The 15148-nt window shown below is 36.4% G+C and overlaps 1 protein-coding gene and 1 long non-coding RNA gene across 6 annotated transcripts in view; both read left to right on the top strand.

Annotated features, from left to right (window-relative positions):
* LOC109727643 (membrane protein of ER body-like protein) overlaps positions 1-12188 on the top strand; it is a 22162-nt gene extending 9974 nt beyond the window's left edge. For 4 of the 5 annotated variants that reach the window (XM_020257803.1, XM_020257805.1, XM_020257806.1 and 1 more), the window contains 6 exons: positions 4345-4455; positions 5728-5889; positions 6667-6762; positions 8144-8497; positions 10055-10116; positions 10810-12188. In XM_020257803.1, the coding sequence (XP_020113392.1) occupies positions 4345-4455; positions 5728-5889; positions 6667-6762; positions 8144-8497; positions 10055-10116; positions 10810-11286 (1262 nt within the window). In that variant the 3' untranslated portion in view covers positions 11287-12188. The remainder of the gene's footprint in view (positions 1-4344; positions 4456-5727; positions 5890-6666; positions 6763-8143; positions 8498-10054; positions 10117-10809) is intronic. The other variant, XM_020257804.1, reaches the window with a different exon arrangement.
* LOC109727606 lies at positions 13020-14857 on the top strand. The gene is made up of 3 exons (XR_002220804.1): positions 13020-13224; positions 13885-13950; positions 14621-14857. It is a non-coding gene; the product is annotated as an uncharacterized LOC109727606 (long non-coding RNA).

Raw genomic sequence — 15148 nt, 5'->3', positions numbered from 1 at the left:
TCTGAACCGAACAACCTAAGTCCTGACGCTCTCCTTAAGTGCTTCGGGTGTAAACGGTCTAAACCACTTCCAATCGAGCCAGCTTAGGGCAAAGATGAGTCGACGACACTTAAAGACCTGACTTAACTCCTAGGAATTAACAAATCGAACCGCAATCGAGCAGGTGGCCTGAACCTCCAGGGATCAACTAGGTCGTCTCCAACAGGACCAAGCTCCGAAGCAAGCGACGGACCTAAATAGAAAACTCCACCCAATGTAGCCGAAATGAGGATTCACAAATAATCAGCTGTACATATTTAGCACTAAAGATGTTATCAACAATCGAGTTTAAGTACCTAATAACAATCTTACATTTTAGACTTAAAAGCTCGTATAAAATAGTTCATTTATCTAATATGTACAACCTGAACTTTTAACTTAATCCTCTTTTGGACGCTAAACCTGGACAGTGGTCAAAATTGATGGACTAAATCGAGCGTCGCAATCCGGTGCTCCTACGTCGAGAACGAGCTGAAATACCAACGGTCGACGGCGAAAAACAGCAAAATAGCATTCAAGCTCAAAATGATGTTGCTGAAGTAATAGAGGCGATTCCAGCAACACACTCACCTTGAACAACCTTCAAGAGTCGTCACCACGTCGAAGACGATGCAAATCCAAGCCCGCCCAAGCTCCTCACAGCACCACGGCGACAAACGAGCGCTCGAACAACTCCGCGGCACTACGTCGGCGACGAATCCGAGCGCCCTCTTGCCTTCAACCGGATGAGGGAGTTGGAGAGATGGATAAAAGCAGCTAGAAGACCTCTCTCACTCTCTCTACACGAAGCTATATAGAGGGGAGTGAGGGGTGATACAAACGAGGGATAAAATTACACATTTAGCCCTCTACCTACCCTCTTGTACCGGTACACGGGCTCTTGTACCGGTACAAGAGCCAACCCAAGAGCAGTTAAGCTATTTCGCGCTGGTTGTACCGGTACAGCCACTAAGCTTGTACCGGTACAGCAAGCAGAGAATGCTGCTGTTTTGTAGAATTCTTCGCGATAAGCGGCCCTCGCGTCGCACGGAATCCGTTTTACGTCTATTTGACGCCAACGCGACTCGGACTTGTCCCGACATTCTCCAGAGCTGTCGACAAGCCTCCACAGCAGAACACCAGGGATCTCACACAAGCATACAAAATCAAACTCGATAAACAAAATTTGAGGCACATCTAATATAAAATTTTATTTTGGTTTAGAAGATTGAAAATACTCATAAAATTAAAAACTAAATTAAATCAATTGATACTTAAATTTATTTAATTTATTTGTCATATAATTTATTGCTAAATTTTTATTGATAGATCTAACAATTTTTCTTAAAATATTAAAACAAAATATGTTTTTCAAATAATTCTAAAAAATAATTTAAAAAATCATTTACTTTGTATTTTATAAAAAAAAGACTGTAATATGGTCAGAAGAAAGAAAGAAAGAAATATGTCTTTGCATTTTAAAATTCTACCCTATAATAATTTGAAAAAATAATATAAATAATTTTAAAAAATTAAAATTTTGAGAAAAAATGTTTCTCTAACTTGTATTTTATAAATTTTTAAATTTGAATAAAAGAAAGAAAAATCAAAAGAATTTTAAAAGTTGATAAATTCTCACAAGTTTTCTAAGTATATTTTTAAAAATCATTTTCTTCAAATTTTGATTAAATATTTTTTAAAAGAATAAAAAATAAAAAAATTCTGGATGTAATTGGGGATTTGCGGTCTTATTCTAGTTGTTCTAGTCATTATATGCTTCTTGATCGAATCAATATATTGAAAAAATGTAAATTTAAATAATTAAGCAGTCATCTCTCTACAAAGATATAAATTTAAATAATTATTGTACTTGTGAGTTTTTTTTATTGTATTTTAATTTCTATTCTCTATCAGGTATAGTTGTACTTAATATATAAAAAAGCTTACCAGTATATTAATTGATGAGTATAGTAAACTATACATAGCTAATATTCATAATTATTTGACTAAATCTTTCAAAATAACATTATAAGAGTTTATTGGAACAAAAAAAACTAAAATAAGTCCATGCCAAATCATGCTAATAGGAGGTCATGCGTATATATTGGCACGCAATCGTATCACATGTCGGCACGGAAGCTTTCCTGTGTCGTACTATGCAAGGCAAACAACGGCACGCCCCCATGCCATGACACTTTAATCATTGTTTGGCACATTGTTGTTTCGTTTTTTCTCTTTCGGTCAACCCTCTGTTAACTTCTCCGTCAAAACATATAAACAAAACTTCAGATACTCCTTTGTGGTTTACTGATTTTTCAGTTTAATACAATGCAGTTTTAACTTTATCACTAGTTTAACGAAAAAGTTAACGGAGGGGGTAATAAAAAGAGAAAAACTAAACTATAGGATACTAAAGTGGTACACTTTAAACCACAGGGTATCAAGTAAAAAAAAAGAAAAATGAAAAAAAAAGGATGCTAAACCACAGGGGAAGTATTTGAAGTTTTCCCTTTTATTAATGATTAATGCAGACAAACAAGATAATTTGACCACTGTATTTTTCCTATTAAGGTCCCTTATAAGTTTGACTATTTGTATATGATATTTTATTAGAACGTAGCACAACAACGCTCGAGGTAGAAAGTTGGCACAACTTTATCCTCATGAACTTATATAATTACAGTGGCTTTTAACATTTAAAGTATCAATAATCATAAAAGAGTAAACTCCTAGTCTAAATTACCGGATAAATTACTGATGAGAAAGTTTCCAGTTAAGCAGCAAAAGTTGGCAGTGGTCCTCTGACTGATTTTTGATACTTTGGTGCTTTAATTGGAAATGTAAAGAATTGATGTTGATATCTGATTATGTGGTTCTTGACAGAGCTTATTATTTTGGTTGATTCTTCTTACATATGACACTACACTGAAACCTGTAAATCCATATACTTAAATTATTCTGAAAAATAAGAATGAAAAGTAAGATATTAATTAGACATTCTAATCTCGATGAATCCGGCTTGTTAGAGACAATATAAGGATGCAAATACATGTTGCCTGATTTTTAATTGCTGCAATGTTTAGGCTAGTTAGCATTTGTTCGGTTTATATTTTGTAGTTCTGATTTGTCTCCAGCCTTTATTTTATTTGACTTAGTGTTCTAACTCTATAGTATATACAAAACAATCTCTTAATCCTCTTGCTAATCGCATCAGAAAATGAGTAAAAGGGATTTTTCAATATACATTGGAAAATTATAGGAGTCCTTATTTGTAAAGAGTAGTGAGATTGGGACCGCAAGGGAATGAATTAAAACACATAATTATTTAGGGAGATAAATTGATAGAGAAAGACAAAAAATATTATCATACTGGAAAAATGAGGGTGCAATGCGATTAGTTGGAGAATTTATATAATACAGAGGTCAAGTATTTAAGTGCCCATCGGCATGGACAGTATCTACCGTGCTGTATCGTGCCATTAAGATATTGGCACGGTACAGCTCCGGTACCGATGACACGACTTAAAACTCCCTTTTCTTTAAATTAGCAAGTATTTATTTCAATAAATTTCATTATATGTTGGTACACATATTTTTTGTGACCGGCATGTATTGGCATTTACTGTGTCATCAAGTTTTCCGCACGACCCCCTACCACGGTACTTAAATCTTTGATAGGGATAGTATCTTCACTGTTTAGTAATGGGGTCTATGATCAGACATCGATGGTCGATATGTCCAGGACAAAAGTCAACAGGATAAGGCACTTTGGGGGCTTATCTCAGTTTACTCCAAGTATATCAAAAACAGTGACCTGTGTAGAATATGAGCAAAAGAGCTAGTTCTTTTATAAAATTTCCTAGATTACATTTCCCTCTCATGCATATACATCCAGTCACACAACTCATGTATGTATGTGTGTATACACCCTTCGCTCGTATGTCTGGGAAGAAACCGGATACATTTCTAGAAAAACACATGATATGATCCCCAGGGAGAAGACAGTTAGCAAATCTAACTCTATGGGACGCAGATGGCGTAAGTTTTTCCAATGGCAAACATGAATGACATGTTAGTAGAACTGGCCTCGTGACCTGTAGAAAATTAATGCTGGAATCATCTTTCTTCTTAAAAATACGGTGATTGTCAGTTTCATTTGTGTTTATCTTGTCGATACTTTCTCTATTTGGAAAAATTGATGGATGAATTGAAGTAATCATGCTAAATGATTACCAATGATGTTGTCCAACTTGATTGTATTTGATGATATTTGTAAGTCAACACTAGTTATTGAAACTTCGTCACAATCTTTAATTGCTTATGCAGAACCCAGAGACGATCCGACCTTGAGAGGATGGCAAAGTCCAGAAGATTCAACTGCACCAGGAGCTGAAACATCTAATCAAAATCAAATCACCATTGAAAACAGTGACGCAGGTCAGAAGATGCACTTGTCCTTTCCTTATAATTTATGTTAATTCTGTCAACTTGCAGGAGTCTCTGAAATATACTTACTTTATTATCCTTGGTAATAGTTGTTAAGGTGTCTAGAGAATCTTATCTTTACTGGTTGAGAATGAAGGGCGAACCAGTCACCGAATGATTAGATAAAATCTCTCTATAACTGTTTTGAAGGAAATAAAAATAGAGGAGTGGGAGCACTTCTGTAAAATGAGAAGCCTTTTTCAGCTGACCTCCCAAGTTGAATTTAAATAAGAGCAACGTTTGAACTCGTGGATTTTAGAAGTCCTTGAAATTGATGACGTGCACGCTTAGCACGTATTCTGATGCTTCTGATGCTTACCATGCTCACGCTTACTATGTTTCCTTGAAACCGATGAGGTGCACGCTTACCACGTATTCTTATGGTATCATCGCCGGGTTGGCCGATGGGCTTCTTTATCTTTGTCCTTGCTGTTTAGTTGTGACGCTCCCAAGCCACATGCCGAAATGCAACTTCTTCAAAAGAAAAACAAAGAAGTGAAAAAAAGAAAAAGAAAAAAAGTTACTTCTAAGGCCTCATTTGGTATTATTGCCATTTTTCTTTTTTGCTTCAATAAAAATTTCACGTGAAATACTGTTGAAAAGGATGGTGGGTTGCTTGCAATACTCACACTCTAAGTTGGTTGGTCAGCAAAATAAATAAATAAATAAATAAATAAAGTAACTTTATCTTTTATTCTTTTTTTTTTTAATTTAAGTTGTTGTCCATTATTTGGCTAGAGTATGTTACAATTAACTAACCACGACAACAAGAGAAAAATGTTTCCACCTGTATATGAAATTATGTAGACTGAGTGTTTATAAAAAACAGAAAAATGTCTACAATGCCAGATGAGGCCTAAATTTTTTGTTTCTTGCTACCAAATAAACACCATAGATGTATAGGCTACCGGCAATCTGCAATTCACCTGCGCACTCCATCACACGGAATTCGTGTTTAAGAAAAACAAAAAGCAGCAGCAATGCCAACCAAGGCCTTACTTCTAATCATTCCTTGCCCTATATTTGAGCTCAATAGTGTGAAAGTGGCGATACAACTTGCTATTCAGATTGCCCGATTTCTCTTCTCAATAATTGATTAAGTACTGTCAGATCTATTAATCTATGTAGCGACTTATTCTCTTTACAATCACGCCATTTAATTTATATATCCTGGCATTGTAGTAATCCACCTTTCTCTAGAAATTTGACTTCTGTTTTGTGCAGGGACCGTTTTGCCCAGAGAATTGCCTGTTCCTAGAAAACAACAAGAACCAGCATTAGAGGAAAAGCAAACTGCTCCGCAACAGCCTATTCGTGAATTTGAAGCACAGCCATCTCAACCAAGTACAAGGGGAGAGAAACAAGATAATTGGAAAATTAATGCAGGTCCGGTAAACCACTCTGAACGAAATTCTTGACTTTAAAGTTTTCTTTGTCGACATTTGTGCTTTTTCTTGGCATAAGACGCTATTTTTGGAGTCCGTACATGTGCATTATGTTGTAGTTGTTTTGAAAGTGAAAAGCTACTTCACCAGCGATGAAAATTATCAGGCTAGGTTTATCTACTCCAGAAAGAGGCAACTTCCGAGCATGAGATTTTGGCTGTGCCACAAAGATAGAATGAGCTTCTAGGCCGCAAAAGCTGAGCACCAAGCAATCTTCTGCTTCTGCTGCAAGGGAGAAGCCGTAAAAGCAATTTCTTGGAAAAGCTATTAGTGTTTCTTTAAACAGCTATACTTAAGCAGCATTTTTAACAGAAGCTCTAGTTAGTCCAAACTGGCCCTAAGAAAACTTGGTTTTTCTAGCAAGTTTCTTCTTATATTAGGTCCACCGAATTTCTGACAGATTGGTTTCCTCTGAACTAATTTTGATATAGTAGATATGCATCGTGCATCAATCATTCTTTCTGACATATATCGTCCTAGGACAAAACTGTGCATTCTTTATAAGCGAATGAACTTGCTTGTGTAAACTTATCCAATACTTTCCTTAACTTCATAGTTTGAAATGAACTTCTCCATATATCTACGGTCATATTGCCTCTTCTTTTCATGCTTCTACCATGAAAATTGTTGAAGCAATTCATAGTACAGATAAGGACAAACTTCTTTTGCTTCTCCGTGTGATCTCGGCATGCAACTAATCTTGCTGTTCCAATATCAGATTTCCAAGCTCCTGACGGATTTAATATTTCAAGCGAACCAGGGAAGGAACCAGCCCAAAACACAGTGGACACAAGTCAACCAGAAGCTGTTGCAGGTAGTTTTGTAGCAAGATATACTCTACAAGTAGAGTTTAATTTTAAGGGAAAGAAAGGGCGATGACGACTAAATATCTTCTTGATTCAAAATCCTATAGAAAATTCAATGATGGCATGTGTTTATTGTGTAGCAAGTAGGACTTCAGAAGATGTGAATTAACGAAACAGGAAATAGGTATCAAATATGATCAAATCAAAGCAGAGCTTTGAAAGTTGTTTTACATTGTTTTGACATTAAAGGCCAAGAATTTGGATTGTGAGACGCAAAAATAAAAAGAAAGAGCCACACACACTGTTTTTGAAAAGACTCATATCAGTTGACATATACTTGGTTAATCCACAGAGGCCAATTTGTCCACGAGGTAGTTTTGAAGCAATCGAAGTCCTAGTGGGATTCTTTGATGTAATCAACTTCAAACTCTGGTTAGGCCATCCAAATTTCCATATATGGTTTCATGGGATTCATGGTATCATTTGAGTGCGATAGCTTATGTCGCAATACTAAATACACTCGCAGCTAGTAAATAAAGATTTGATTTTCTTCACCTAATTTCATCTAGTACACGCCGCAGATTTATTTTTCACCTATCTTACTAGCACAGCACAGAATCTTTTATCATTTGGCTACTGAAATTACATGATCCACAATTTACCAACTTGTGTAACTTGTTGGTCAGAATGTAAGTTGTTCCACAGCTCCAAAATTTTTTTGAGTTTCTCGCTGGTTGCTTTGCATGGTTCTGAACAGTGCAAAATGCCCCTAGAGATTAGTCTATTACAGGACACTAAGTTCTATATTATTATTAACATTGTTACGTTTTTGAAGCCTCAACAATTATATTAGGTGGGGCAGAGATTATGCAAATACACGATGTTGAAATATTTTTTGTCTGAAATCTCTAGATTTTAGTATAGATATGTAGGTGCATCCCTGTGAATGTTTTGGAGGATCTGTTTATATTATTTGTGTCTCATCAGAAATGGCTTTTACATCTATATATCCCAGCAAGATCATCTATTCACACTTATACACCTCAAAACTGCAGTTCCTTACAAAATACCTATTTCCTAAATTAGGGAGTTGTGCAATTATTGGAAAAGTTGGCCTTCTATCAGAAAAAGTTATTTTCCAAGAGGGAGATTCTGTGATGTACAACAGTGTATATGTAAGAAGGGCATTCGATTTTTTCCAGGGTATATATGTGCACAGAAATTTTCATCCAACTCTTTCTTCTACTTTCTTTATGAAGATCCTCACACCTCTTTTTTTTTTTTTTTTTTTTTTTTTTCCAGATTAAATGATTTGATTGTGCGAAGGAAAAAAGAAAAAAGAAAAAAACTTGGCATAACTTGTATTATTTCTCTGCAATGAATATGCAGGAGATTACATCCTCGTAGACGTCCAAACTAGGGGTGATGCAATAATTCCTGTTCCTGAGGTACCTGCACCACATTCCATTGTTCAGATTCCTGAAAGCGAGCCAATTAAAGTAGAACCTACAAATTACATCCTCGTAGACGTCCAATCTAGGGGTGATGTAATAATTCCTGTTCCTGAGGTACCTGCACCACATTCCCTTGTTCAGATTCCTGAAAGCGAGCCAATTCAAGTAGAAGCTACAAGAGAACCTTTCGAGTGGGATATACTGAAAGCCATTGTCTACGGGGGCTTAGTTGAATCGATCGCAAGCCTTTCTATTGTATCTTCTGCTGCAGCATCTGGTGCTTCCACTTGTAAGTTTAAAAGATTCCTCATTTCTTAGTATGCTAATCCTCGTTTCATTATTGTGTATCCTCTTGAGATGTTTGGAAATTAAGATTCAGTGTACTTATCCTTCTCTATGGAATGAGTCAAATGATTCGTAGCAGCTTAGGTGCTTATCAAAGTACACTAACAATTATCTGCTTCTGCATACGGATTTTGTGGACTACGAAATAGTTCAGAAACATGATTCTCCTTTATTGCCATTATCATGGGTTGAATGATCTGCCAAAGTTGATGAAACTGTTTTGCTTTCAATAGATCAGTTAAAACCTGTCGAAAAAATGAGTGGTTTTAAGCTTCATTCGAACACTTGAAACCAACTCATATTGCCAAAAAATACTGAGTGAAGGATTTATTATCGACTTTACTAATGGTATATCCTGTTCTTGTGAAGCAGTGGTTCCATATTTTGACTAGAACACTAGAAATTATTAGAAAGAATCGGTACAGTGTTCATGTTCATAGATTTATGATACACACTTCAACAGAATAATTTCACATAGAATGAAGATTTTGACAGACGTTGGTTAGATTTTTGTTATCTAAAAGGTTAAATCCTAAGTAAATTGGGATAGAAGTGAAAGATGAAATTTGCATTAGAATTCTAATTTGCATCTCTGATTCTAAGTAGCAGCCAATGGTGGAGTGATGTACTGTTGATCAGCTTTGGCTTACACTAATCTTTTGCAATACATATAGGTATTGAATTATATTTAAATTAGGAGTTGGTATAGTATATATGAGAGAAGAACTTGGCTGGCTCAGTGGGATGCTCGGCAGATTGCTGGTGCTCACGCTGCTTGGAGAGAGAGAGAGAGAGAGAGAGAGAGAGAGAGAGAGAGAGAAAATAAAAAAGTCTTCTAGGGATATAGAAGACGAGAAGGGTGGTAATTCTTATTCACCTAATATTTTTGTCTTCTCTTATTTGGTTTCTTTCTTTGTGTTTTTACAAACTTTTGCCACGGAGAAGAGTTTATGGTTAAAAAAAAAAAAACAATTTAAAACTTCCATTGTGGAATCCGTGTCAGAGCAGCTACTGGATTTCCAACGATTAGTATTAGAGCATGTTGCAGATCCCAATAATTGGTATTAGAGAGGGTACCAATTTCCAGCAATTGGTATCAGGGTAGGTTGAGGATTCTCAACAATTTAGTAGTAAAGTTTTGGTGGAATCGGATGAGAAGCAACAACAACCCACTTAATTCTTTTGCATATGTAAAAAGATTATTTTAACCAACATAGATGGAAGTAAACAACTAACAGCTCTAGTGAAATTCGTGTACACTATTAAGGCAATTAATTTCTATTTTCGTGATTTCCTTGAGGGCATTATTACATTCTATAGTACTTTTATTTGAAGAATAACTCAATGACTAATTAGATCGAAGCAAAAAACCGTATGTGATATTCTACATTGTTAGACAATGAGTAAGAGTAGTTATTGTATGTTAGAAGACAAAGGTGGTCCTCACTTTCTTTTATTTAACTTGACTTCCCTTAACTGTGATTTCTCCCTTTTCCTGCAGTGAATATTTTTGTTCTGGCAGTGGCAAATCTTATCAGTGGATTGTTTCTTATTGTCCATAATGTAAGTCGCCTTTTTCTTTATTTATTATTTTGACCCGTGCTTGAACAAAATAATACTTGTTATAGAACTTAAAAAAGCTTCTTGAGCTAGGCTCCGAGCTTTTTACTTGCGCATATGTTTGAACTATTCTAGGAGAAATTTAAGTTGATTTTCATTTCTACCCTCCTTAACTAATTGTCGTGCTCGGGTTGAACCATAAAAAAGCTGAAGCTGAGATAGCAATGATTATGTTGCCAAACTAGTTTTAGCTGAAGGACAAGTTAGAAAAGCATTGTCAACCATTACTTCATTTTAGGGGAGCGTTTGGATTGATGAAGCTGCAATTCAGGTGTAAATCAAGTTTATTAACGGTAGAGACATTAGTTTTGCCATCCGTCATTAAAACATCGAGAAGTCCGTTAGGAAGCAACAGGCTTAAATTTCCGAAAACAAATTCCCTTTGAAATTGTCTGAAGTCATCTTCGTAGAAAGACCCAAAATCTAGCCTAGATCCAGACAGCAAACCTCCCAAGATTATCCTAGTTGATGGTAAGACCAATATATTACTCTCACTGCACTTGATTTTCAACCGAACTACAATTACGTTAATCCAAGCACCAGCACCCCTTCAGGTGCAATTGCTCTATCATTCCTTTGCTAAGTTTGTGTGGCTTATATTTGTAGCTCCGAACTAAGTACTTTTTTGCCCTACAGATTTTTGAACTGAGAAAGGAGCACGACGAGGCTACTGATCATTTAATTCAGAATGATTTCGATCGCTACCGTGATACACTCGGAAAGAGGCCCCATTTCGTTCGTCATTTAATCGTCGCTGTCCTATCGTACATAATTGTTGGGACATTACCGCCTCTAGTGTACGGTTTCTCATTCAGGAAGAGCAGCAACACGGAACACAAGCTCATAGCCGTCGCCGCGGCATCTCTTCTATGCGTTGCTCTACTTGCGATCGGAAAGGCCCACATTAGGCTACCGAGGAAGTACATTGCGACAATGCTGTACTACCTCAGCCTCGGCGTAACGGCATCGGGTCTCTCCTATGTGGCTGGTGTGATGCTCAACAGCCTCATTGAACAACTTGGTTTGTTCAATGATCACACTTCACCTGCACCACCACCTCCCAGTTTGTTCCGAGATTTAAGTTCCGGAAAACCGGCTTGGGCATCATATTGAAACTCTCTTAGTGGTAAAACTCCGGGATTTGATGGTAATTTTGCTTTATACCTGCTCTTGGTGATGATAAATGAAGAACCAGGATCCATATAGCCGACCGCAAATAGTTGGACTGAAGATTTTGTTGTTTCTTTCGCCGGTTTTCCTAGTCTATTGAGTGTTATGTCGAATTTAGTATCTTTTTTACATGGATTTGTCAAAGTCTTATCCCTACGATTGTATTTGGAAAATAAATTAAATAAATGGTGTGAACTTAGTGGTTCCTGTGGGGATGTCAATGGGTACTAATACCAAAAATTTTATCCGAATCGGAACCCAAACCTGAACAGGGCTGGTTTATACGAATACTAAAGGTTTTTGATATGGGTATAAAAAATGAAAACCTCATGGATTTAGATTCAGATATAGATTTTGTCTATAACAGACCCGAACCCGAATCCGAACCTAAACCCGATTTGAATCAGAATAGATTTTACAATATATAATATATAGATATGTTTGATGTTACATTTGAATTTGCATTATGAAAATTTACATTTTATTATAATAGGTTTTGAAATATTGAGGTAAATAGAAATAATTGTTTTGGGCCTGGGGTTCCGAGTTCAGGTTCGGGTTTCAGGTTGTTGGTCGGGTTTAGTTTTGAATATGGATTTTCAAAATCCGTCGAGTTTGGATTTGGCTTTCGGGTTCGGGTTCGGGTTTACCAAAATCCGTCCGAACTCCAACCCATTGGCATCCCTAGGTTCATGGTCTAGCTTTCGAAGGAAACATTTATTTCCTGTTGATTCATGCAGTTGTTGGAGTGTTTCTTGAAGCTGTTTGAGATATTGTAACTTCTAAATTGTGTTTCTTTTGGTATATGATTTAAATCATCTGAATTTTGATGGGCTTGATCTTAACTTCAGATGGATCACTTATTTTGTTTTTGTGTTGTGTTCTAAACTACAGATTCAGTGTATAGGAAAGATTATTCAAATATGTAATGCAATTATTTTATTTGAAGTGAGTAATTTGATTAGAGCCAATTTGGGAATTGAGAATGATTGGTATGTGTCAAATGTAAGGAAATTTTACCTTGTAGCACCAAGCCTCAGGAGAAATCTATTGCTCCAGCCGATCGTGATCATGCCCCTTCTACCGATCAGTCCAGAGGTGGAAGACCTCGGACGCAGGGTTATGTTCAGGCTCTCCCAGCAGGATGTCCAGGCATCTAATGCTGTAGTCCGTGGTATTCTTCCCGTGGCTTTTGTTTTTGCTCGTGTTCTCTTTGATTCTGGAGCTACATATTCCTTTATCTCTTTTGCTTTTGTTCGAAATCATTTGTTAACCTCCGAAACCTTTGTTTATATTTTTGTGTCGGGCGCCTTTTGGGGAGAAGCTTGTGATTGACCGCATTTGTAGGAGTATTGTCTGAGTAGATAATATCTTGATTTATGCTAGTAGTTCAGTGGAACAACCATTCTGAGCGGGAAGCTACTTAGGAGCTCGAGGAGTAAATGAGAATGAAGTATCCTTAGTCCTTCGAGAGCTAAGATATGTTAAGTTTAGAGAATTAAACTTCTTTTAGAAGGGGAGAATGTAACACCCCATACTTTTAAACCTTTTGTTTTGACTCCTATCTAATTAAGTTTGGATCTTTTCGTAATTTCCAATCTTCGAGGGACTCGGTGGCATATTGTTACCTAATTAGTACCTAATTTAATTAATTTTCCCTAGCCAACCCCACCCGATCGATCTCTCTTTTCCCCTCCCGCACGACTCTTTCTCTCTCCTCCTCACCGCGTCCGTACGACCTCTGCCGTTTCGCACGTGCGCGCGCGACGCCATCCGATCGTCGCCATCATCCGTAGCCGCCTCCGCCGCAATCTTCTTTGGCCGTTATTTTTGGTTCGCTATCGACGGCATCCTGCCGTCATCTTCACCATTTTCGAGAAGGTTTTTTTCTTTCCCTCATTTTACCTCTATATCGAATCTTGTGATCATCCAACCTCTTTGTTCATTGTTTTATTATTATTTTGAATACTCGCCTCATGATGATTGAAATTTGAAACCATCAAAATCTGATTTCGTTATATCTAATCTTCGTCATTCTAACCGTTTAATTTCATATCTTGTATCTTCTGTATGATCTAGTTGCATAAAACTTCACATATTGTACACACTTATTGGAATGTCCGCTATATGTTCGACAAAATGCCTAAAATAAGGCATATATTATTTTTGTTCCCATCTTGATTCTATCTAATTATTGATTTGCATATCAACGTTTCAACATCTGAAAACCCTCTTTTGAGCATTAGATCCTTCGTTTATTATCTAAAACTTCATTCATGTTATCTTGCTTCTTTGAAAACTTTAATATTTGGAACTCATCATCCTCTTGATTGTTAATTTGAGTTTCGTCGAATGTATTATTCTAAATCTCTTTCGTGCTTCGTCTTGACCTTTTTGCATGCATTCGTAGCCGACATTGTCGACCTATGTGAGTCTATCCGAATTCAAATTTTTGTATAAGCTTGCTTTCTAAATGTATATATGTTCTCTTTGTAAGTTTATTTTAAATAGCTTATAGAGAATCGTATATCTCTATTTTAGGTTCCGATGATTGATTTCGTGCAATTTTCGACTAGATAGCTTCTTAGCTTAGAAGCTGCTTTTGAGGTAAGTAACCGGACACCCGTTAGTTTTTCGTAAAATAATTTAGGAAATACTTTGATTGTGTAAAAATCCTTATTTTGTAGATTTTAAAATTAAGGGTTAAACGTATATTAAATATTTCTGTAAACTGAGTTTCAACTATGATTGAAAGATTCTTTTAACAGAAAATTTTGAAATTTAATAATCTGTTCTATAAGTTAGTGACTGGATAATTTTAAATTATAATGTCTCTTGGTATTCTGCTATACTAATATTGGCCATGTCGACATGTATTTTGTTATAGAAGCGAGCTTCGTCTTTATATTGCGCCTTCGGGTGCCTGCGCCTATTCGCGCGTCTGTTTTGTTTGCGCCTACGGGTGCCTCTGTTTTGTACATGCACCTTCGGTGCCTCTGTTCTATTTGCGCCTTCGGGTGCCTCTGTTTTGTTTGTGCCTTCGGGTGCCTCTGGATCTCGCCAATGGATCATATAATATAGTTAGTTGCCGGAGACTTAAAGAAATGCTTTGTAAAGTTATAGTTTCAATATGATCTGAATTTTAAATTTGATAATTCTTGTTTTCTGAAATTTTGCAAATTAAAAAACCAGTCGCTTGAATTAATTTTTTGTATTCAATTATTTATTTGTATTATATGCTTAATCCGACTAATGTGGTGTATGGTTGCTTACCCAGGTACCGAGACTGATTTTACGGGCGGGGCTGAGACCGTGTTAACGTTAGACGTAGCTAGTTTTGATTTTAATCCCTTTTGTTTTTACATCTAGTATTTTCGGATGTGAATTTTTGGACTACGTAGATGATCGTTGTTATCTATTTTTGTTTCGTTATTTCTTCGTACCCACTTTTGTTACTTTTAGTATTTTGTAGACCGAATCTCTCTTGTGATTCGTAGTAAGCTTAGTTCTATAGATGTTAGAATTCCGTTTGATTTTAGTTAAAATTTAATTTCTTAGTCTCACCTTGTGATTCTTTGGATTTAGTGGAAAAATTGGTAATCTCCTTTTTGCTAGTTTCCGTCTGATTCGGTAGTCTTGTATATTTGCTAGTTTAGCAAGTATGCGGCGTCTGTTACGTCTCGGGTTTGGGGCGTGACAGTTAGGGCCGACAATCTAGCTGGCTGTTTGCTAGTTGGCTTGTGTTCGGCTCAAAATGAGCTCGAGATTGTTTGATAGTTTATAAATAAGCCGAGCACGAACTAAA

The sequence above is a fragment of the Ananas comosus genome, linkage group 22 (genome assembly GCF_001540865.1).
Source record: "Ananas comosus cultivar F153 linkage group 22, ASM154086v1, whole genome shotgun sequence".
NCBI lineage: Eukaryota > Viridiplantae > Streptophyta > Magnoliopsida > Poales > Bromeliaceae > Ananas > Ananas comosus.
Note: the sequence above shows the minus strand (reverse complement) of the source record. Positions and strands in the feature narration are given on the sequence as shown.